At 36.1% G+C, this 25,174-nt stretch overlaps 1 protein-coding gene across 5 annotated transcripts in view; it reads right to left on the bottom strand.

Annotated features, from left to right (window-relative positions):
* Positions 1–25,174, bottom strand: part of CNTN3 (contactin 3) — a 317,098-nt gene that overhangs the window by 179,896 nt on the left and 112,028 nt on the right. For all 5 annotated transcript variants that reach the window (XM_023620075.2, XM_023620078.2, XM_023620077.2 and 2 more), the window contains one exon: positions 18,662–18,837. In XM_023620075.2, coding sequence (XP_023475843.1) covers positions 18,662–18,837 — 176 coding nt within the window. The remainder of the gene's footprint in view (positions 1–18,661; positions 18,838–25,174) is intronic.

Below are 25,174 nucleotides of genomic sequence, written 5' to 3'. Positions count from 1 at the left end.
TAACTCATTATATATTAGTGTTCTTGAGTAGAAAGGAATAAAAATTTAGTGGGAATGTGACAGACAGCATTGTTAATCATAGTCTGCCCATATAGGAAAGAAAAATTGATTACTGTTCACAGTAGGAAATTTTTATCAATAACTTTACCAAATCAAATAAGTGAAGTGATGAAATATTCTATTTTATAAAACACTATCCTCTGAGATTTTGAAATTAAAGTTCTGAAGTATAATTTATAGCAAACAGAATTTTTTTAAAAGATGTACAATACTCTTGCGTGGCATATTCTTTGCTTTATGACAGAAGAATGAGGGCAGACATTTCACAAAAGAGAAAAAAACAAAACAAGTGATATTAGTATGTCTTTTGCAAATCAAATCACTCTAAAACTGACAAACGAGATGCTTTACCAAAAGTAGAATTATGAAAAGATGTACAGTGAAATATTATATGCTTATAAAAGCTATTCTGATTTTTAAAGACCTAACCCCAACAAACGCAACAAAAATAAGGGAGAGGGAGGAGAAGAGAAAGAAAAAGAAATCCTTCAAAAGAGACCATTACTCTGAAAATCACAGGATTTCAGGTATGATTTTAAAAATATTTTCCAACAACTGCAAAACAGAATCACAGCTGTATAATGGATAAGCATTAAACCAGTACTCAATTAAATAAATGCTCCCATAGAAGAAGAAATGCCTGAATATTTTTAGCATGCTACAGCAGAACACAAGAGCCTAAAAATTCTGGTACATGATACGCTACAAAACACCATACACATATAATAGTGCCTTATCTGAACTTAAAGGGTTGAGTTCAATTCTAGCCTTTTCACAAGGCATTTGGTTTTAAGTTTAAATATATCACCCAAGCAGCTGGTACCTTCACCAGGCAACACTTTCTTTCACAGACAAACCATAACAGTTCTGCTATGGACAAGAAATTGCTTTCAGAGTTCTTAAGAAGTGATAAAAAAAAAAAAAAAAAATCCCAATAGAGCAGCAATAAATGAACATTCCTACAGAGACCAAAGAGGGAAAGGAAAACAAAACAACAGGCAGATGATTTCTAAGCAAGAACTTATCTGAGGTTCGAGGAAATAAAACTGATCTGTCCTGAGAAGCATTCAATCTATTTCTACTGTAATGGCATTATATTGGAACAGAAGAAAACCCATATGGAAGAACGCCAGTTAATCAAAGGACCAAATGAGCTGATGATGCTGCCAGCCTTGAGAAATTTACAAGTCTCTGGGATACTGGACTTTACTAAGACAAGATTTCATGAGAATCACTTCTTATATAATTGCAATCAATTTGAAAGGAATCAAAATCAGCTCCATAGAAAGCTAAGCAGCACTTTTTCTTTGATCTCTACAATGATACATACAACATGTTATGTATTCAAAAATATTTATAAGAAGTTAAAATAAAGTGCTATTGATATCTCAAGCAAAATCTTGACTCTACAAGTTTTCCATGACTGGTAACTGATAGAAAAGGGAAGGGAGCTGAAATCTAGCCAAGGCTTAATATCAAAGAAGATCTAAATTTTTTTGCAATGAAATGAAATAAACACTAAAATGTATGTCATTAAAAGATCAGAAATCATTTAGAAGCTCAAACCTGAGACCAAAGAGTCCAATAATGAATTTCATATAATATTCAGCTCAGTGATTAGCCCATATTGATGGAGACGGCTCCATTCTAATACGAACACCTCTGAGATAAACGCCCTATTCGAATTCTTACAATTAATTGATCAAATTTTTAATGATGACATCAGCTAAAACCAATTGGATAAGGAAAAACTATAGCTCGGAAAAAAAACAAAAAAACACATTAAAAGATCAACTGGATTTCCATGAATGCTATCACACTTCAACATAAGAATAGAGAGGTTTCTAGACTCTCTGGAGTAACAACCCTGTGGTTAGAGCAAACAAGGGCCACTTCCAATGATCAACATCCAAAGACACATGATAGATGAGTCTCCTTCAGATGACAGATTTTTGAAGCGTTTAAACGTTACTTTCCAAACTGTGAATTACATCGTCTTACAGCAACAGTTTTCAAACCTTTCATTTAGTTGTTAGTTTCAACAAGTACTCCTTGGAAGGGAAAAAGGCAAGAGGATTCTAAAGGCCATTTTTAGACTGATATTTTGAAAATTCTCAATAAAAAAGAAGGAAAAAAAAGGTATTTCATCCAAGGCTCTCAGTTATCACAAAACATAGAAGTTAGTATCTTTGCCTTGAAAGGAAAACTAGCTTCATTCTCAGTTTAACTTCTAATCTTAGAAGCATATGATGGCAGAACAGGAGAGTATTTTAGGTACCCAATTCTTCCTCACAAATAAAGCAATGGAGGCCAAGGGAGGCAAAGTGTCTCCCATTTATTGACTGAGCCAGGGCCAGAACCAAGGTCTTCAACATCTAACCTTGGATTCATTTCACTCCATCACATTGACGTGATTAGTACAGTATCTATAGTATTTTATTTTAACCTGGTTGGATGACTCTCAAATTGAAGGTACTCCTTTTCAACCTGGTAATCCAAGAAGATTGCTACAACTGACCCCAGAGATTTAAAGAAGTGACTCAAAAACTCAGGTGACCCACAGAGTGGTAGGTAACATTTGTATTTATCTAACAAAGGACATGTACATAGAATGCATAAAGAATTCTTACAGCTCAATAAGACAAATAACCCAATTAAAAGATGGGCAAGGGATATGAATAGATGTTTCTCCAAAGCAGATATACAAATGAACAACAAACACATAAAAATATGTTCAACGTCACTAGTCCTCAGAGAGATGCAAATCAAAACTACAATGAAATACCACTTCACACTCACTAGGATGGTTACAATCAAAAAGACAAATAATAACAAATGTTAGCTAAGATGGGAGAAACTGGAACGCTCATACACTGCTGGTTGGACTGTAAACTGGAGCAGTGACTTTGTAAAATAGTATGGCCCTTCCTCAAAAGGTTAAGTATAGACATCATATAATCCAGCAATCCCAGTCTTGCGTATAAACCCAAGAGAAATGAAAACTTACGTCTACACAAACTCTTGTATCAAATATTTACAGCAGCATTATTCATAATAGTCAAAAAGTGATAACGACCATCAACTAATAAACAGATAAACAGTATGCAGTATATCCATACAATGGAATATTATTCAGCAATAAAAACAAATGAAATACTGATATATAATATGGATGAATCTCCAAACCATTATGCTAAGTGAAAGAAGCCAATCAAAAAAAGACCACATACTGTGTGATCAAATTTATATGAAATGTCCAGAATAGGCAAATCCATAGAGATAGAAAGTAGATTAGTGATTTCCAGGAGGGAAATGAAATGGCGGGAACACTTGGAAGGAAATAGAGAGTGACTGCTAATGGGGTGCAGAGTTTCTTTTGGGGATGAAGAAAATGTTCTAAAATTGATTGTGGTGATGGTGAACTTGTATATTGTACACAATATTGCACACATATTGTACACAACCCTGTGAATATACTATAAATCACTCAATTATACACTTAAAATGGGGAATTATATGGCAGGCGAATTATAACTCAATCAAGCTGTTAGAAAAAAATATCATCTTTATCTGCCCAGAAAAAAATATCATCTTTATCTGCCCCCTATCCTGACTCACCACTCCCCCAGCTATTGGCAGGACTATTGTTAGCACATACAGTGCCTGTGAAAGAACTATAAAAAGCTGCCTTCTCTGGACAAGACAGTTAAAAAGTCCCCTTCCTCCACGATGACGCAGCCAGACCTGGGACAGGCTGCCTCACTGGAAAGAGAAGCCTTAGGTGGACTTCATTCACGGGCAGCGCATGGCCTACATAAACATACATGGCAATGCCGGTTGTTATTACTACCAAACCAGGTGGAAGAGATACTTTGTAGATTACTTAGAGATGATGGTATCAAATCAGTATGCTTAATAACAAACACATCATCTTCATGGAGCAGTCACACCTCCTCATCCCACCACCTAAACCCCTAAAATGTCCTTGTCTCCTAGTGTTGTTTATCTTCGGTGAACTGTGCCACCATCCATTCAAATCTAAAATAAAAATTTCCCGCACATCCAATCTGTTACCAAGTTATCTCATTTTTATCTTAAGCTTCCTAAATGCCAGCTCCCCTTCAACAATCATCTGCTGTGCAAACACAGGCACTCATTTCCTATTGGTCTCCTTATTTGCATTCTTGATTCCCTTAGATCTAATTGCTACAGAGCAGCCAGTCATTTGATCTTTATAAATCAAAACATGTCCTCCTGTTTTTTGGCCTCTAAAATGCTTGGAATAAGATGGCTTTTGTGAACTTAAATGATGAATATTTCTGCCAAACCATCTCATGCCATTCTTCCCTTCAGTGGCTTCACTGAATGGACTTTCATGCAGGTCTAGATCATACTGAGTTCTTTCTTACCTCACTTAAGACTAAAGAATGAAGACTGAACTGGAGAATTGCAGGTGTCAAAGACAGATTATGGGAAAAAGTGAGGCTGTTGTTTTCCTTTATAGTATCTGCCACAGTTTGTTTATATTTTTGTACTAATTTAATGAAATCCTATTCTCCACTAGACCCTCAGGTCCATGAAACTAAGATCCTTCTCAGAATGCCCAGCTTTCTGTAAAATGCCTAATAATAGCAAATAATCAATAAACACTGATTGAATAAATAAATGAATGCTAGTCACGGAGTCTCAGGAGCCTCTCTTGGTGACTCACTCTCACCACTGTAGCTCCACAGTGAAAATGCTTTCCTTACTTAGATGTGCTGTCATGACTGGGCCACTTGACTGAATCATGAACCATGTTATGGACATGTCATGAGGATCTCAGTGATTATGAGGCCAAGTCCAACTCAACCTCACTGGTGCAGATAATGTTCTACTGTTCAACATTTCAACACATGAGTGTCCTTGGATGGAAATTCATATCAATAAGCTTTTAAGAGAAAATGGATTGGGAAAGAATCTGATTAATTTGGGGATGTTGGCCATAGGTGGTATGCCTACTCCATCCCACTCATTCACATATATGAACCTCAAAGACATGAGAATTAGGGGCTAAGCTCAGCAAACCCAGTGGCAATTTAGATTAAGATATTTGTCAATGGAATCTTTTCAATCAGCTTTTCCCCCAAAATGTAGATCCTGAAATAATATTGCATATAACGAATATCCTAAGATATCTGCAGTTATTTCACAAACTAAAACATTTTTATGATTCAAAAGGCAAACAAAAAATAAATTCCATTTATACGGAAAAGCATAAAACACATAGACTGATAAGTTACTGAAAAGATGTTGACTTCTACAGAATTTAAATTTTAAAAATCACAGTGTTCCTAGGAATTCACTTTCCTAGAAAAGTGAATTTTCTTTTCAACTTGGGTGGAAAAGTATTGTGTTTGATTAGAAAGTTTTCTTTTGTTTTTTAAATTAATAGAGCATGTATGGCATACTAATAAAGTTATAGCCTTGTTTTAAATTTAACTTGCTTTTAGACCATCAGAGCAAAGCAGCTTTGAACTTCATCAAAGTCATTATGTTCAAAGATGAAACTTGTGTTGTTAGTTGCACTATTTAATTCTGAGAAATAGCACTGTCTGTAACTCACAGCAAACGAGGCTTCTACTAATTATAACACAACAATTTTAGCTAATTAGTCTTTGGTAATTTTTCTTCTCAGATACAGCCAACTACTCTGGGATTTATACTTAAAATTTCCTGCATTTCTTTAATCTTTCTTCAAACTTGTTTTTTCCAAGTCTCAATGTTCTTTTAAAGATTATAATCTAAGAAAAGTGAATCATGTGGTATCCCCCTGCTGGTAGAGGGAGGCCTAACCTTCGTCAGGGCAATATGCTCAATTTCTGTTTTACACAAAAAGATTGTGTGGGGGATTAGAATTGGCCACCCCAAGATATGCTTCTTTGGCATGAGGATTATTTTGGGCTGCTTACTTTAAAAACTGCAAACATGAGCAAAACTCTGAAAAGTAGAAGTTAAACTTTGTAAGAGACATTTACATTTGTAAGGGAAACCTCCATCTGAAAAGATGTCTCCCTCTCTGTACCAGGAAGAAGGGAGGATGACCTTATCTCTAGAAACTCTTATCAGTGCAGAAGGCAAAGACTTAAATCTGCATAATGACCTTACTCTTGTTTACTGTGCTTTTCTGGTAATCTCCCACATCTGACTCCCCACACCCCCCAACATTCTCCTTTGTAACCAAAGATGGTATTTAAGATGAGAACCTCTGCCATTTTGGTGAGCTACTCAGTTTTTCTGGGTCTCTCCCATGTATACATGTTATAAAGCTTTGTTTAATTTTCTCCTGTTATTCTGTCTCATGTGAATTTAATTTGTAGTCCAGCCAGAAGGACCTAGAGTGGGTAGAGGAAACAACTTCCTCCCCCATAATTGAAAAATGGACAGCAGCAAAAAAGGAAGGCAAAAAAGGTAAAAGCAACTCTGGGCTTAGTAGACACTGTGTTACTTATCTTTTGAAGAGAAAGGGATAGGATATTCATAATCCAGTATAATCCTTTTCATTTCACAGTGTATCTGCTCTCAACATCTAGGTCAGAGGTTACTAACTGGTGCCCCCTGGGCTGTATCTGGCCTTCAGATTTGTTTTGTTTGATGCAGACAGTGTTGGCCCGGGCAGTGTTCCCATAAAAATTAAATTTGATCTCTAATGTTTAAAAAGTCAAGAAATTTCATGTAAAGAATGGATTCTGGCTTATCTTGAAAAGGATTAGCTTTGGTAACACTGTTCCTCATTTTCTCATTCATTATTTCATTCATTGAACAAATATTGAATGAACATCTACTAAATTTCAGGCACTCTACCAGGCTCTTGATATGGCAGCGAACAACATAACCTTTCAATGTAGTAAGGGATACAAAAACAAACAAATAAAAAGACGTAAAACGTCAGGTAAGGATCAAGGCTATGATGAAAATAGAGAGAAGAGAAAGTGATTTGCTTCTCACTTGTCTTTTTAGGAAGTGATGTTGAAGTAGTGACCTGGATGAAGTGAGCAAGCCTTACAGATCTGGGGGAGGGCATTCTCAGCACATTAAGGAAAGGGAGGATTAGAGGGGTTGGCTGCACAGAAAGAGTGAGGGGAAGTGGTAGGAGATCACGTATGGGAAGCAGGACATGGCCTTGGGAGCCAAGGTAATGAGTGAGATTTATTCTTATTCTTATGGGAAACCATTGGAAGATTTGACCAGGAAGGGACTGACTTGACAAGTGTGAAATTAAAGGAATCACTGTGGTTGTTGGGTGGAGAGCAGAACATTGTGGGCAGTGGGGAAGGGGAGTAGTACTAGAAAGAGGTATGAATTAGAAAGCTAGGTAGAAGGATATTGACGAACATAAGTTTGAGAAGTAAGCTGGACTCCCACTCAAGTGGCATCAGTGGAGGGAGTGAGAAGTGCTAAGGTTCTGAGTATATTTTGAAGGTAGAACCAATGGGATTTATTGATGAATAGATGTGAAGTGAGAGTATAAGAGAAAGACAGCTCAAGGATAACTCAGCTTTGGGGCCTGAACAACGCAACAGATGTGGCTTTTACCAGGGCAGAGAACACTGGAGAGGAGCAGGGTTCTGGGGAAAATCAAGATTATGGTTTGGAAATCTAAGTGTGAGGTGTCTACTGATACCCAGAGTAGAACTGACAGATGGTTATTCGAGCCTGAAGTTCAAAGGAGAGGTCACAGCCAGAAGTATGAACTTAGGAGTAATTAACTGACAAAAATTGGGCAGCTGAGTAATGAGTGCCCCTTTATAAAGAGCAGAGCATGCCATCATCTCTGGTCAATGCCAGACCTTACTACTCCTTATTGCTTACACAAAGTTTGCTTCTCTAACTAACATTATCTTCTATGTAACCAAATTGAATAGAAATAGAAAAAAGCTCAAGAAACCGTAGGAAACTTCCAGTTCCATAAACTGCCTTGCAGTGTTGCTTAAAATACAACAAATTTAAGCTGAATCCATAGCTGAGCAAAAAATTAAGCTGCAAAGCCGAGTAATTAATTCTAGAGTTTATGCTGTGGTTGCTGGGGTAGTGGAATAAGGGTATGGAAAATTAGAGTATCAGTTTTGAAAATCTGGTAGTTTAGGCTCAACTGCCTATGAAGAAATTGGAGATGAGGTCTTGGGCCTAGGAAATGGCCATTTGGAAATAAGCCCTTTGGCACAGAGCTGCCAGCTTGAAGGGCTGCACTCATGGTTAAACTCACCCATGGACCCAGAGAGAGGACTAGGGAGTTGATTTGTCCATCTCTTTCTTGTTGGAGTGAGGTTGTAGCAAGGGTGACAGGTTGAAGAGGGGGTAAACATTTCAATGAAGAATTCACTATGTTGGGCTTATACCCCACATGGTTTGGGGTTTCATATGTATTTACCATACTGTCAACCCTCATCATTTGCGGATTTTCTATTTGTAAATTGACCTACTCCCTAAAATTTATTTGTAAATCCCAAATCAATATTTGCGGCACTTTCACGGTCACTTGTGGAAAGAGTGCACAAAGGAAATAGTAAACATATGGGTAAATCTAAAAAAGACCATTGATTATGTGAAATGACAATAAGACTTCTGGGGAAACACACACATCTAAGTTCTCCCTTCCCGCTGAGATAAACTACGACTGACTTGCAGTAAAGAGATACATTTTGAAGACACAAACCCACAAAGACAGGAAAATACAGGAGCAAAGTATAAGACAATTTTGGAACCTAGAAAACAGAAGTGATGGCTTTTATTGTTTTGGCATTATGGAGAAAGACGACTTTTAAGCTCATAGTGAAGAAAGTCTAGAAATGAGTAGATCTATGGGCAGAATCCTTAAAATGCTTAGGATTGGAGGTAGCAGGCACATCTGGAAAAGGAAATGAAGTGGAGGAGGTGGCAAAGCAAGAATTTTAAGCAGCAGTTGGATACCAGATCCCGTATCCAGTTCATATAAGCGAAGGAGAGCCTCTCCATACCAGAACAGAAGAGGCTTATTCTCTGAGGAGGGTAAAACACAGGATGTCGGGACTCGAGGTTACCAGGCAGATTTTGTGAAGGGTCTTGTGAGAAAACAGGTGGATTAAATAAATATATGCACACCGGATGCTGTACTCCCTTGGGCTTCTTCTCCCTTCAGGCTCCCAGAATGCTAGTGGCAGCTTTTGCCATCCTGGAAGAAGAATGGATTCTTTTCCCCACTGGAGAATCTGACCTATCCCAAAGGAAAGAACTGAAAATACGGGTATCAAGGAACCCCCAAGGGGATGAGCTACAATGTAAGGAACCTCCTGGTGACAAGCTTGACAATGTAAATGAAGATTTCAATTAGGTTGTTCGTTCCCCACTCTTACATCTGTGCCAACAACGAGGGAGTACCAGATATGCGCAAAAAAATTCTCATTTGAAAAATAGAAATCAAGCAGCATAAAATAGACATGAAGCTACTTGGAAAAAACAGGTTGTATGGGGGAATAAAATGACGTAAAGGAAAAACACCCATGATTCCTATCTTCATGTGGTATGAAAAGATATTGCAACTATTTAGAATACGATATAAAGAGGAAATATAGAGTACAAAAGTCTCCTAAATTATAAAAACACAACAGAAGTGTTCAAAGAAAGGGCTGAAGTAATTTACCCAGTGAAAGAGATAAAAATCAAAAGATGGAAATTTGGATAGAATGCATGTGTGTGGGCGGGTGGGGGGTGAGGATCACCAATTGAGGTAATCTACAATGCAAATAATGATTTACGTGAAACAGAAAATAGAGAAAACTAAGGAGAGGAAATCATAAAATCTCTCATAACGGAAGGACTCATGTTCTGAAACATTAAGAACACAGAGTATCTAGGATGTTAGACAAAATTTGACTCATGCCAAATCAAATCACTGTCAAACTTCAGAACACTGAGGACAAAGAGAAAATCCCCCAGCCTTCCTCTAGAGAAAAACATGTCTCTCTATAGAAGGAATCAATGGCATCGGACTTCTCAACAGCAACACTGGATGCCAGATAACAAGGAGAAATATCTTCAGATTTCTGAAAGAGAATGATTTCTAACATCGTATTTGTACAAGGCCAAGTCTCTCCATGAAGTATGCCCGCAGAGTAACTTTTAGAACACGTGGTCTAGAACGATCATAGATATCATTCATGCTTTCTTAGGACATTTGAGGACATGAGGCTCTAAAACAACGAGCACCAAGAAAAAGGAACACGTGGACTATAGTTGAAGATCTATATTCTTCAGAGATCCCAGGAAGACAGTTCTACCCCTGATGTGCAGGGAAACCAGATTAAAGGAGCACTCTCAAAACTCTAGAACAGATTTCTCCAAGAATATAAAACTGATTATCTGATGCACCTTAATATCTGAGAAGATATGCAGAAAACCAGCCAAAATTTTGATTGACATAAGACCATAGAAAACTCAGAAATTTAAAAAACCCAAGATTACTAATTTGAGGGAAAAGAAAAATTATACTTGAAAGGGAAAATAATCATAATTAAAGTTTGCTACAAAACTCATCTCTGAATGTCAATTACAAAGTTATTATAAAGTAAACACTGAATATTAACCTAATTCAAATTATGACCCAATAAAATCTTGTAATAACATGCCCTGAGATAATGCAAATTCAAATAGTAATCAGCAACAACTGACAACGGGCATCTCCCCAGCACCCCCAGTCTCAAACAGAGGTAGGTGAACATGTTTATCCTCTGGGGAGTTTGGATGGGGGCTGGGTTGGGAAACTGACTGGCTTGTGATCATTTGGGACTCTATCCAGGCAGAGTTCAGTAAGTGGAATATAGTGTGGATTCACCTATTTTGAATTCTGTGCTTTTGTAAGAGTTATGATTTAAAAAATGCTGTTTCTTCATAGACCTCATGAAAAGGCAGTATCACACTGCTGTGGTGGCAAGGTGACGGTATGAGAGTGTTATAGTATCTGTTGCCAGATTTAATGGTCAATAGCAATGCTTAAAACTAAAAAATCAAGGGGCAGGCCTGGTGGCTTAGTGGTTAAGTTTGCGTGCTCTGATCCCAGGCACAGACCTACACACCACTCATCAATCCATACTGTGGTGGTGTCCCACATACAGAACGGAGAAGAGTGGCACAGATGTTAGCTCAGGGCCAATCTTCCTCAAGCAAAAACAGGAAAATTGGCAACAGATGTTAGCTCAGGGACAGTCTTCTTCACACACACACACAAAAAACCCCCAAAAACCAAAAAAGTCACGAAGTAGTAATATAAGCAAGTTATTCAGAAAAATTGAAGTAAACATCAAAAGAGTCAGTTGAAAAGTTGAAAGTAGTTTCCCTCAGGAAAGGAGGATATGTGCAGAAGCCTGAATGTTTTACCTAAGTAATAATAAAAAAAAAACTACACAGAAGTTTGTACATACTTACATTATTTCTGATATAAAGGAAAAACTAGAAAATAAAAGAAACAGCAATACTGTCTAATTCACAGCATTAAAAATTTTAACAAAAATACTGAACAACAATGGTACAGTATTGAGGAGGGCAATACAGTTTAAAATATTGCAAAGTCCTCTATTCTTGGAAATATTAACTTTAGAGTTTGTCAAATATGCATACTAATATTTCTAGGGCAATTGCTATAATAAAGTAAATAGAGTTTATGACTTCTGATATTACTGAGGCAGAAAGAAGTTCTCAATTCAAACAAAGAGAAGAACATGAAAAATCAGAATATATTAAAAGAGCAATATTAATACATTAACATCTAAACTATAAGGCGAAATGATTTATTAATAGAGGGTCACCTCAAGTTGACCAAAAATACGTCCATTCTAAATTTTTATACATCGATAACTTAATAAATAAAGCAAAAATGGACAGAAATACAAAGATAAACTGAGAAATCCAGCATCACTGTGAGAGAAATATAAAGAATCAGTAAGGATATATACGATATGAGCAACACGATTAACAAGTTTACTCTGGTCAACGGGCCACTAGGTTAGAAACTAGTAACAAAAGAGCAATAGGAAAACACCATATGTTAGGAAATTTAAAAACACATGTCTGATAACCCATGGATCCAAGAGAAAATCATAATAAAATTATAACGTTTATAGAACTGAGCCCTAATAAATATGCTATATGTCAAAACCTTGGTATATAGCTAAAACTGTACACTTTCAGGGAAATTTAAAGCCATACATATTTACATTAGAACAGAAGAAAGGTGGGAAAGTAATGAGTTAACCATACACAACTTAAGTGATTAGAAAAAGAACAATAAAATGATCCAGGAACTTGGAAAGAACAATAAAGAGCAGAGTAAAATGAATGAAATAGAATATAAAGATTTAAAAGTGAGAAGCAATAACATCAAATTCTGACTAGCTGGATTAAAAAGAGTACCAAAATAATATTTAGAATGAAATAGGGACTGTACTTACAGATAAAACACACATAAGAACAATAATAAAAGAAAATGTTTTGAAACAACTTTTTGCCAAAGCATAAGAAAACATAAACAAAATGGACAAAATTCCTAGAAAAAACACAACTTATCACCAAGAAATAGTATGATTAGTCTTATTACTATTTAAGATATTCAATCAATAGTTAAAATATTTTCTCAATGAAAACTCCAGGCCCAGATGGTTTTATTTGCAACTTATACCTCTTAAAAATGAACAGATAATTCCAATATTTCTTAAAATGTTCTAGGGAATATAAAAACAAGGAGAACTCTCCAGCTTACTTTAGAAGTGAATATAACTTTGATACGAAAGCCCAAAAAGGATAGTAGAAGAGAAAATAAAAAGAAAATCTCCTACATGATTAGGTACACAAAAACAGTAAACAAAATATTAGGAAATAGATAACATCCAAGTATTAAAAAGAATTTACATAAAAGCCAAGTTGAAACTAACCTTCTAGGACTAGAAGGTTGGTTAATACTAAAATAATTGTTCATTATATTACAAGGTTAAAGGAGAAAAATAAGCATGAATATCCCAGTAAAATGAAGACAAGCATTTAAAAGAATAAAGCATCCATGATAAAAACAAACCTAGAGAGAAATGGCCTTAATTTTATGAAGAACATCTATAAAACTATAGTTAACATCATATCAAATGGTGAAATGTCACTGGTATTAATATTTGATAATGGTATTAATGGTACTAATTCTCTTTAAGATCAGGAACAAGACAGGGATATCCACCATCAAAACATCTATTCAACATTATATTTAGGCCAGAGAAAGTGCAGTCATATAAAAAGATATAAAAGGAGGAAGGGTGGATAAGGTACCAAAAACTCTCCTTATTTGCAGATAATATGACTTTCCAAACACAAAAGCCCAAAGAAACCAGAGACAATGACCACACATCACATTTTGGTTGGTTAAGAATGGACTCCTCAACCAGCTGGCTGGTGAAGATGACTTGCCACATTGGAATAACATAAATGGGTAGCTCAACCTCACATGATATACAAAAACAATTCCAGATTATTAAAGACTTAAACGTACAAAGCAGAACATTAAAATTTTGTAAGTACATTTAGGTGACTGTCTTTACCAGTTCAAGATAAAGAAGAAAATTTTTAAAAGTTCAGAAGAGAACATAAGCTATATAAAGAAAAAGATTGATACTTTAAACAAATTTAAAATTAGGTACATCTGTTCATCTTTCGACAGCACCAAGGGAAAAAAACAGTAACATGTAAAGAGGAGAAGATATTTGCAGCATACATAACTGACAAAGGATTAACCCAGAGCATACAAAGAATACTTGTAGTTAAAGAAAAAGACTACCATCTAGTGAAGAAGTATCTAGATAACAGAAACATAAACGGTTAACATATATAGGAAAAGGAGCTTACTTTGTAATTATAGAAATGCAAATTAAAAACAGTGAAATCCAATTTTATATTCACCATATTTACAAAAATTAAAAAATAGAACACTAACAAGTGTTGGCAAGGTTGCAGATCAACAGATACGAACATAATGTTGAAGAAGAAAATGTTTTAGATGTATGTATAATTGTATGATGTCACTATATAAAAACTTAAGAAATTAAAAATGTAAAACAATTTTACATGTTGTTTAGAAGCACATATATATGTATTCAAATAATTTTAAAAACACATGTAATTAAAAATAGTGAATAACTTTTGAAAGGAGGAAGGGAGAGATGGAGATGTCATCGAGGTGAATTACCAGGTAGGTTTAATTGTACTTCAAATGCTTCAAGTCTTAAGTGGTGGCTACACAGACATTCTTTACGCTTTTCTCCATACCATCTGTAAATCTACTATAATTCATTATTAAAAAGACAATACATCTCAAAAATGGTTAAAATAAAAACATTTTAATCAAGACATAAGAGATTCAACAATAAGACAATTAAAAGTAATTATTAACAAAGCAAAGATACTTGGGGTTTTGGAGGTACCTTTCTAACTTTCTACGGTTGAAATTAAAGACGACAACAACATCTCCGAATATATTAAGCAAGCACCCAAATTACACACATGTAACATAACAGCAAATAATTGAGAAAATATCTACAATTCAAACACTCCATCATTTTACTTATTTATTCCTCCATAGATTTTGTTACTGTTCCACAAAGAATCCATTAGAAGGGATAGAGAATGCCTATAGAAAGCAGGCTTCCTAAAATATGAATGGCCTTCCTCATTCATTTTATTTCAAATACCATTTTCAAGCAACCTGAAACTTAAGATAAAATTTCTTTTCATTTTCACATGTTAAAAGTGGTGCATTAACTGTACTTTTATTTCCTCATTTATCCATGAAGCGCATTTTAAGTACTTTCTCCATGGCCAACAGAAACAATTATTACTAAGCATGCAAACATATAATACAGTCAAGAGAGGTGACATCGTTATAGTGAACAATTAGAACACTTCTCAGTGGCAACATTTTATCATCCATTTGCCTGCAGCAAAAATACTCGAGTCCTCTCAACTGGAGTCATGAGCATGGTACTAATACAAAGGTCTCCATCTGAATCCCTTCTTTCAGTTAATGTATTACATCCTTTCAACGTTGCTCAGTTAAAGCAATGCTCTCTTATAACTGGTAATTTGTAATCTCTGATGCTTCCACTCCCTTTGCCAACTTCTTTGATTTCTTTACCAGAAACTATAACCCAACCATATGAATTCAAACATTTTTTACCTTTCCAGTCCAATGTGGCATCGGGCTTAGAATACCCAGTGTTGCTTCTTGTAACTTGCAAAAAATATTTAGGAAGACATCAAAAAAAAGCACAAAACAAAAGAATCTCACTATACACCAAGTCTGCTAAGCAATCTAACACCAAGCATAGGAGTAAACACAACTTGTGAAACAGATGAGGATAGACTGTGGGGAAACTCAAGGGACTAAATGGTACATCCTGGATTGGCATTTTCAAAGAGGGAATTCATAACAAACGTCAGAAGATACTTTGTACATTACTGACAACACATATCCTGACAGGATGCACCCCAACTCAGAAATTCAAGGACAGTACCAAACAAAGAAAATGAACTTTTGATGGGAGAGGCAATGCACTATATGCTCTTAGCTTCTCAGCAAGTTTTTGCAAAGGATGCCAAAAATCAAAGTCCGAATCACTCTTGCCCAGGCCCCCATCTCAGGGATTTGTTCGCAGAGAGCAATCTGGAGGGAGAAGGTAATGTTTCTGTCTAGGACGAAGAGCAGGCTTGCTTTAAGAGAGCTGGATTCTCTAACCTCATTGTTCCTCATCTGTGGGTGCAGCATCTCTCCTAGCCATATCATATCACTTCCATGGGACTTGGGGACAAGGGTAACTGAAGGATGTTGCTGGTTGTGCTGTGATTAATGGTTGTTTGTCATGGACCCAGGAATATCATGTCTTCTGTTAGCATCCACAAAACAGCAGCAGGGTGGCTTATTAGTGTTAAGTAGGATAAAATAAGATGCCAGACTCAATAACTTTATCCCACTCTGCCCACTAAGTACTGGCCAGGAACTAGGGGCAAACGGGGAGAGGCACAATGTAATTTTAGAGATATTTCCCAACAAGTCATCCTCTTCAGGAGGGACTGACTGAGGAAAAACATGTAAGTTGATTATACTTCACATATTACAGGGTATCAAGAATCTACAGTAGAAAAATATCACTACATAAGAGGAATAATGTACTTGGTAAAAGAGTCTGAGAAACAGGGAACTAGATGGGAATTGCACATTCTACTATAGATCAGGGAAGAGAACAGTGATCTGCGCGCGTGGACAAGGAGGCAGAGCCATGGCGGTCCATCGACACCATCTGTTGGCAAAGGCTGAGTTTGGACAAAATTTGCTTTAGAACTTTTTGAAAATACTGAAACATAAAAATGGAAACACCAAATGGAGATAGTGGAGGAATGCCTGCCTCTAGATCTAAAACAACATTTCAGAAAATTGACTGTATCTTCAAAACAATACAAACAAATAGATGTGGCTTCAATAAATCAGGAACAGAAATTCATAAGAAATAACAGCCTGAGAGAAAAAGCATTTCAAGAAATGGGCCAAAAAAAATCCAAATTATAGACTATCAGTTCCTTTTTAAAATATAAATAAATCAAACATGAAGCTACAAGATATATAAGAAGGAAAATTTTGTGAACTGTGTACAAAATGCCTATGTATGATAGAAGAATTTTTCAACTTCTAAGCCAAGTAAGTTAAAAGATCTAAACCTAGCCATATGCTGGAAATATACATGTTTTCAACTAAAAGGAGGAAGAAAAAATAATCCCATATTCAGCCAACTCAAAGAAGTAATAAAAAAAAAAAGGAGGTCGTGGTGAGCTCCCAAGAAACAGAAATTAGTCTGATCCCAAATTTCTGTTAACACTAATTCCAGAAGACAAACGGAGCAACATACTTGAAATTCTTTGATAAACAGTTCTGGGATCCAACATTTGCACAAACCAAAAGGTATCTTCACATTTAAGGCAAAATAATGACAATGTTTAAAATGCAAGAGGACGAAACATAGCTATATTTTTAAATGTAACTTATTAAATGTTACAAATATTTAAAAATTGAGAAATTAAAAAAAGAAAGAATGTAAGAATGGGAAGAAGTCTTGTGGCTGACATTACAGCCAGGTAAAACAAGGATACAGCATTGATTTTGGCAAAATTCTGATTAAAAACAATATGCACATATAAAATTATTCATGAGGAGATTATATAAATACATATTTACTATATATATACACACACATGCATATATACATAGTACCTAATAAATATACATGTACACATAATATATATAGTAAAATGACATAGTAACAATTTTAATCAATAACTGTGGAAATCATCAAGACTGCAAAGTATACAGTAAGGGGAAAAAGGAACTAAACTTCTGTTTAAAATAGAGAGATTCAAAAAATAATTTAGATTAAAAATTCTGGCTACTAGAGAAATAAACCTTTAGTAAACTTAAAGGTTACCACTTGTATAATATAAACATGACAGACTGCTTTCAAAATACCCAGGAAAGATAAAAGTTAAAAAAACAAAACACTGTCCACAGAGCAGGAAAAAGAGAAAATAAAAGAAAGAGCAAGTATGAAAAACAAAACACACAGAATACAATAGCAGGAGCGAAACCAACCATCGTCATTACAAAAACGGAAAGCAATAGAATAAGCTATGCGTTAAATGACACATCATCAATTTATTAATGGCTTATGGCGGTGGGGGGAGAATACCAGCACATTATAAGAACACAGGCTTTCAAATTTCAGAATTATTGAGGTGTAAAGAACTAAAAGAAATCCTAGAACCAAGGCAATCCTGCTATACATTATATACAAAATATACAACCAAAACCAAGGAAGAGAGACTAGTGAGAAGAAATAAAAAGCAGAAGATAGTCAAAAGAGATACTGGGAAGATAAAAACTAAATTGGGTCCCTGGTCCCAATTCTCAACTCCCTGGAGAAAGAATGTGATTTTCAAAGGTTGGGCCATGTGTGCACCCAGGTCCAATTAACATGGCACAAACTCGGCTGCCAAAGCCAGGCCTCAATAGGGGCTGTGCTGGAGGTCATTGTCAGCTGGGCAAAACCGCAAAGGAGGTCAACAACATGTCACATTCTTTTCTTTCGTCTCACTGTCTTTGTGCCTTAATATTTTCAGATTAGTTGAATATAATTCTGTAATTTAAATGTTCTTCCAGAGCCATGATTACATCTGACAATTCTTTCATTCTTTTCGTTCTAGCTCAGTAGAAAGCATCTGCTCAATAACACATATCCTTAACTGGATTCTTTTTCCTCCTAAACAGAACCCTTACAAAATAGTAAAACAAAATATACACACACACACACACACACATACACAAACATACATACTTTAAACTCTGATTTGTACGGAGAATAGAGATCCAAAAACTCATATTGTGTTGTTTTCTCAACCTATTTATTGAATTAATAAAATCCATGTAGTTTCTGAAATCCAAAATGAGCAAACAAATTCAGCTACATATTCTTAAATGTTGGACTTGCTAGATGTGTGAATGTAAACTTACAGGCAAACTGGAGTTTGGCTTCTCTGCTGACAATTGTTCCAAGCGAATTTGTTGCAAAACATTGGTAACTTCCTGTGTCCCAATTTCTGTTGGGGTTAAGTACCACGAGATTTCCTCCATTCAATTTATAACGATATTCCATACTCAGATTAATGTCACTTCCATTCAGCTGCCATCTGTAAAACAAACGTCAAGATTTTTTCCCCTCTTAGTATATATTTTTTAAAAGTCTACATTATAAAATCTACTTTAAACGTCATCTCTCTTATAATGAAAGGCACTGAATACATTACACAATTGTTACATAACTGAAGATTAAATATGCCTCAGTCATTTATCAGAAATAAAAGGTAAAGTAGAGTAGAAAGTACAACAGAGTAGCATCTAGAAGTTAAAGATTTTTCAAGACTTTCTGAAGAGGTGAGAATAATTTAGTTTGTTCACTAGGGGAAAGATTAGGCTACGTCTATATAGGCAAAGATGAAGTAGAAAGTTGAGATAATTATCTCATACTCTTCAGGCCAACCTCATGCTGCCCATGAAGGAGGAAAAGAGCACATTTCTTTGATTTATCCAGACTGACTGAGCACATTTAGCAAATTAATTGGGTAAGTGCTCAACTATCCATTTCAATTTGTCTGGGTAAATACCTGTCCCCGAGGCCCTCTCCACTCTCCTAAGCCATCACAGTGCTATTTACTAAATGGTACACTGTGGTAAGAGACCCTAAATGTCACCTAGGGGCTCTGAAACAGTAAAGGCTCTAACCCAAGAGCCATAATTATCAATGAGAAGCCAAAAGAAAAAAAGAAAAAAAGCTAGTTTTTAAAGAAGCTTTCAACAGAAAAAAAACAAGTTTTTAAACAGTAAGTATACTTGACACATCAAAATAGATTTCAACTTTAAAACCTCATTCATATCCCACAATTTCAAGACTACATTCATTGTATAACTTGCACCATCCACCTCCTAGAAGCCTTAATTCTTATAATAAAATTGCACTGCTATCAGTTCTATAAGTTTTAGCGTACTATAACAATCATCTCGATTGCTCTTTATAATAATTTTGAGAAAATGTGTAATATGATGCCTGTTTTACAGATGAGGATTTCAACAAAACAGCTGAGTGAACTGTCAACTGTCCCCAAACTCTTAACTGGCTGGTTCAGGAGTAGGACCCATTTGAATTCTAGCCCAGAGTTCTTCAATCATGTTATGGGCCATCTAAAAATTGTATTAATATATAAAATATTTAACCTGGACATATTATACACATATTATATACTGTGAAAGCATATAAAGAGATAAAATGTGAACATTATCACAATTGAAAGTACATAAAATTTAATGAAATATTATGCTGTGAAAATGGATGAACTTTTATAAACATGGAAAAGTTTCACCAACAATGGTGTAAAATGAATTTTAAAATGCAGCTTGATACCATTTTCATAAAATCTTAAAAACACATAATGTAATATTAGGAATTAATATATTTTAAAATGTATAAAATTATAAATCTCAACTCTAACGTATTTTAGAGCTCTCATGAAGAGAAAGTGGGATGTATTTTGGGTACAAACACTAGGAAATTTAGTTTTGGTTTTATTTCTTAAACTGAGTAATGGTTATATGGATGTTGATCAATATATCTGATTGCATGTCTATATCATTTTCTATATCTGAAATATAATGCATAATAAAATTTTAATAATAGAGGTATAGGAAATGGGTAAGTTTATAAATTTGGTCCCTACTGCTCAAAGTAATATTTTATCACTTGCTCATTTTTTAAATCAAGACTTTCTTGATTTTTCTTTCTTTATTCTCACAAAAGTCTCCCAAGTTTAAAGCAGTATTTCTCCTGAGAGACCAAAATGAAATTAAGAGGAAAAACTGGAGACCCCAACTTTTCTCTTTGGAACTTAAAAAGAACAAAATTAGAAAGAAATAGAAAAAGCTGTCATCTCTTTCTCCTTTGTGGCAGATTTCTGCCAGTGGTTTTTGTTTTGCTTTGTTTGTAGATTAACTCTCCTATGATCTTTCCCAGAGTAAGTCCATATTTACATGTACATTTCGAGTCTCTTTCTTCTATTTTCACTTTAATTCTGCCTTTAGAGTTTTCCATTCGAACCATAAACACTGATTAACTCTCCCTCATCTTATTCCTCCCCAAATCCTAGAACTACAGAAACTCAGAAAAGGAAATGAAATAAAGGAAAATTGTCCATCCATGTTCTGAATACTCTGTACTCCTGCACACAATGTGGTGTGCAGACCAGCATCATCATCATCCTCATCATCATCTGAGAGTTTGTTGGAAACACAGAACCTTGGGCTCTATCCTAGATCTACTGAATCAGAATCAGCATCTTAATGAGACCTCCAAGTGTTTAACAAAGACATTCACGTGTCAGAAGAACTGGTCTACACTATCCCCAGGAAGCAACCATGGAATGCCCATGGGGGACAGAACCAGATAAGAACTCCTCACTCTTGAGTTAGCCTATTTCATACTCAAGAACTATAATCAGAAAGCCGACCCGCCATCCTTTCGTTTCTTCTTACCTTCCTTCCTTCCTCCCTGCCACCCACCCTTGTGAAAAGACATTTACTGATGCATATATGTCAGGCGGTTTTCTAAGTTCTGAGGATGTGGTGAAGAATGCCCTGGCCTTCACAGAGCTCACAATTTCATGGAGATTTTTTTCCTGTTTCCTAGTTTCTGCCCCCACACCCTGTCTAGTCCCCAAGCCTTAGCTATTCCTATCATGTAACAGCATAATGAAAAGAAATGGGACTCAGAACCAAGTGTACCTTAGTTTACAGGTTGGACGCACCCCTCACCAGCTGTGTGACCATGGAAATTAACTCCCTGTGAGGAAACAGAAAATTTATACTGGTCTCTGCCCCCAGCTTCTGACACAGGGCTCCTGAAACCCTTGTAATTTCCTGGCTGAGAAGAGCAGGAGGAGCATCTTTGGTTCTAATATTTGGTCTTTGACACTGCTTCTGACACAGGGCTCCTGAAACCCTTGTGATTCCCTGGGTGATAGGAGCATCTTTTGTTCTAATGAGGTGACTCTGGGTGGGCTCCTAGATGGCTCCTGGATGAGGACTGGTGACAAGAAAGATCAAGCCATGATTAGGAGCTTGAGATTTTCAGCTTTCCTCCTGTTCTCTTGAGAAGGGAGAAAGGCTGGAAATGGAGTTAATGATGGATTATGCCTATGTGACGAACCCTTCATAAAACCCCAAACGACTGTGTTTGGAGAGCTTCCAGGTTGGTGAACACGTAGAGGTGCTGGGAGGGTGGCGCCTGGGACAGAGCACGGGAGCTCTGAGCCCCTTCTCACATATCTTGCCCTAGGCATCACTTCCATCTGGATGTTCATCTGTATCTTTCATCATATCCTTTTATAATAAACTAGTGATTGTAAGGAAATGTTTCCCTGAATTCTACGAGCAGCTCTAGCAAATTCATCAAACTTGATGAGAGGGTCCTGGGAGCCCCCGATTTGCAGCCAGGTTGGACAGCAGTTGTGAGTAACCTGGGTCTTACTACCAGCGGTTGGCATCTGAAGTGGTGGTGGAAGCAGTCTTACAGGACTGAGCCTTAACCTCTGGGATCTGACACTGTCTCCAGCTAAAGTGTCAGAATTGAGTCAAATTGTAGGACACCTAGCTGGTGTCACAGAGATTTTCTTGACATGGGGAAGAAAAGCCACACGTTTGGTGACTAGAAGTGAAATGTTTTGTCTGAGCAGTAAACGAGACTCACAGGGAAGAAACACACAGCAGGGACGAACTGGGCTTTTCCCTACAAACAAGATGGAAAACTAAGGTTTTTCATTTATACTCACCTAAACCTAAGTTTTTAACATGTAACATGAAGAGAAAGCCATCTTTCACATAGGGTTGTCCTATAAATTTATGTAGACAATATATGCAAAGCTTGTAGCTCAAGGTAGTCACTCAGAATGGGTGGGCACCACTGCTAATGTGGGAGGAGGCTCTGCCAAAGGCTGCAAACCTGTCTGCTCATTTTGTTTTTCTTTTATTCCATCCCCATTGAGTACATGTCGATTATATGTAACCTGATAGATTCAATGCTTTTGGTCATCTCCTCTCATGTGGAACAAACTGCCTTCTATATATGGTTTGTCTGCATTTATACCTGCCTAAGAAGTCAGCAAAAGACGGGACGAGACACATGCTGTGCTTGACCTTCATAGAATAAATCTGACAGTAAATCCTAAACGGATGGGTTGAATTTTTAAGCTGTAAACGGTCCGTTAGTTACTAAGTAACTTAATGCTTGCAGTGGGGAAAATTCCTCTAAACTCAAATTGGGAAAGATGTAGTTAATTTCACACACTTTTGAATGGAAGACTCTTATGACAAAGGGTCATTGTGTTTTGTTTATCTACAAAGTACAGTCTGTATGGGGGAAAAAAAGATTTTGGCTGTAGAGTTAAAATGTTTGCGGCCTGACTAAGCATGCTTGATGGCTTCATTTGAAAATTGTGTTTTTGTGTTTAGCCGATAAATAATAAAGGTGCAGTGGCTATGTGGAAAACTGTAAAGATATTAAAATATGGAGAAGCACTTCTTCTTTCCTATTTAATAGTGGAAAGATTTAAGAGATCATATAGTATGTGGGAAAATACTTTATTTCAGTAAGCACCTAAGATCTAAAAGTAAGCTATCATCCTAAAGTTTTGACTAAAGAACCCAAATGGAAAAGATTTGTTCTATCATGCATAAATGTTTCTTAATTCCTTTAGCTCAGTCTTACTCACACAGGCACACTCCCTAGATTATCTCACTTTGTGAAAAGGCAAAAACTACTCTTTTAAATGTTTCTGTTATACTAAAAGTGCATTTGTTTTAGCAAACTCCTCAGAGCTAAGATATACTTGAGATACCCAGGGGAATGTTAATTTTCTTTTAACAAAGCAATATATTTTTCTCCTTTCTAAGACTATTTATCATTAAATGGAACTCACCCCAGATGATATAAAATTTCTCAATGTTATTAAACATTGTTTTTCCTCTTGCTGAAAATACATGAATTCAAAAGGGTAGTCTTTATTTCCATTCTAAAATGTGTAAGCAACCTCTGGGGCCTGGGAGTCCAAACATTAATTTATCCTGAGAAAAGAGTGCACTTAAGTTCCTAATGCAAAATATTCATATTTCAGCCTGCTTTCTAAATACTCCTGATATTTTCATCTGTATAAGAAACATTCAGAAAAACGGAAGGCATACACACATACTCCTTCTTTCACAAAGTATGTATCCAATAAATCTATAAATTAGGCTAGTTTGCTTTGCAGTACATTATAATCCAACTACTCAGAGTTCATACCTCACCTGGTAGTAAAGTGCGACAGGTAAATGGCACATTCAGGACACAAATTTGGGAGGCTTTAGAGGTAGATATTGCCTTTTAGTTTTGCACATTTGCAATCCAATGTCTACTTTTATGAAGGAATTTTCAAGTTGCTGATTAACTCAAAGTCTCAGAAGGAAATTTTTTTTGAAACATGGAAATTGTTTAAAACTTGAGAAAAGTAATATTTGCATACCCAAATTCTCTTCCAAAAGGCTTAATGCAGTGATCTGGAGCAAAAGAAGACAGCCCCACAGCTCTTCAGGCTACATACACCAGCATTTCAATCATATAACATTTACATTGTGCTCCAGTAACAGACTAACCTTGTAGCTTTAGCGTGGTGGTAAATGTCACAAGATTAAGCACCTCTGCATAATCATCACGTTGTTAACACTCTTGAATGATCTCATAAGTTCACTGTCAACCTTCAGTGTTCAAAGACTCATTCTACATGAATTAAGGTTTGCTTTTCAAATCCACAAGTGAGGAACAGTTTATTATTCATGTTCCACACATCTACTGGTTCTCAGTCAATGAGCTCTCATCCTATTTATCTGCTTAGTGTGCAAATTTTATGTGAATTTGATTCTGGGCCAATAGCTGGAGGTGAATACTTGCAGTGCTGGAATGAGAAGTCCTGGGCTGCTTACTGTGCCAGTCTACCTGAGCCAGCATGCATTGGATCAATCCACTTCTTCTAAATCTCAGTTAAATCCTTTATACAACAGGACCCTGGAAGTATTGACCTCACTGGCCAAAGGCTTGACAGGTAAAGTGAGCCAGAAAACTGGGCCAAGCCCACTACAACCGAATGGTGGAGTCTATAGCAAATCCCCTGCCCCCTACCACACAAAAAATTCTAACACAACTTCTTTAAAACATTGTGCACGCCCATGGGCCAACAGTTTTGGAATCTTGATTTTAAAGCATAAGGTGTCTAACACAGGAGATATTTCAAAACTGGTAGTTATTACTTTGAAATGATGAAAACTATAATTGTTACTTCCAGGAAAAAAAACTAAAACAACAATGGCTGAGAGTATATGAATCACTGACTTCCAATACAAAGAACAAACTACGTATAAAAGTGTGTGTGAGTATGTGTGTGTGTGCAA

This window comes from Equus caballus, chromosome 16, assembly GCF_041296265.1.
Source record: "Equus caballus isolate H_3958 breed thoroughbred chromosome 16, TB-T2T, whole genome shotgun sequence".
NCBI lineage: Eukaryota > Metazoa > Chordata > Mammalia > Perissodactyla > Equidae > Equus > Equus caballus.
Note: the sequence above shows the minus strand (reverse complement) of the source record. Positions and strands in the feature narration are given on the sequence as shown.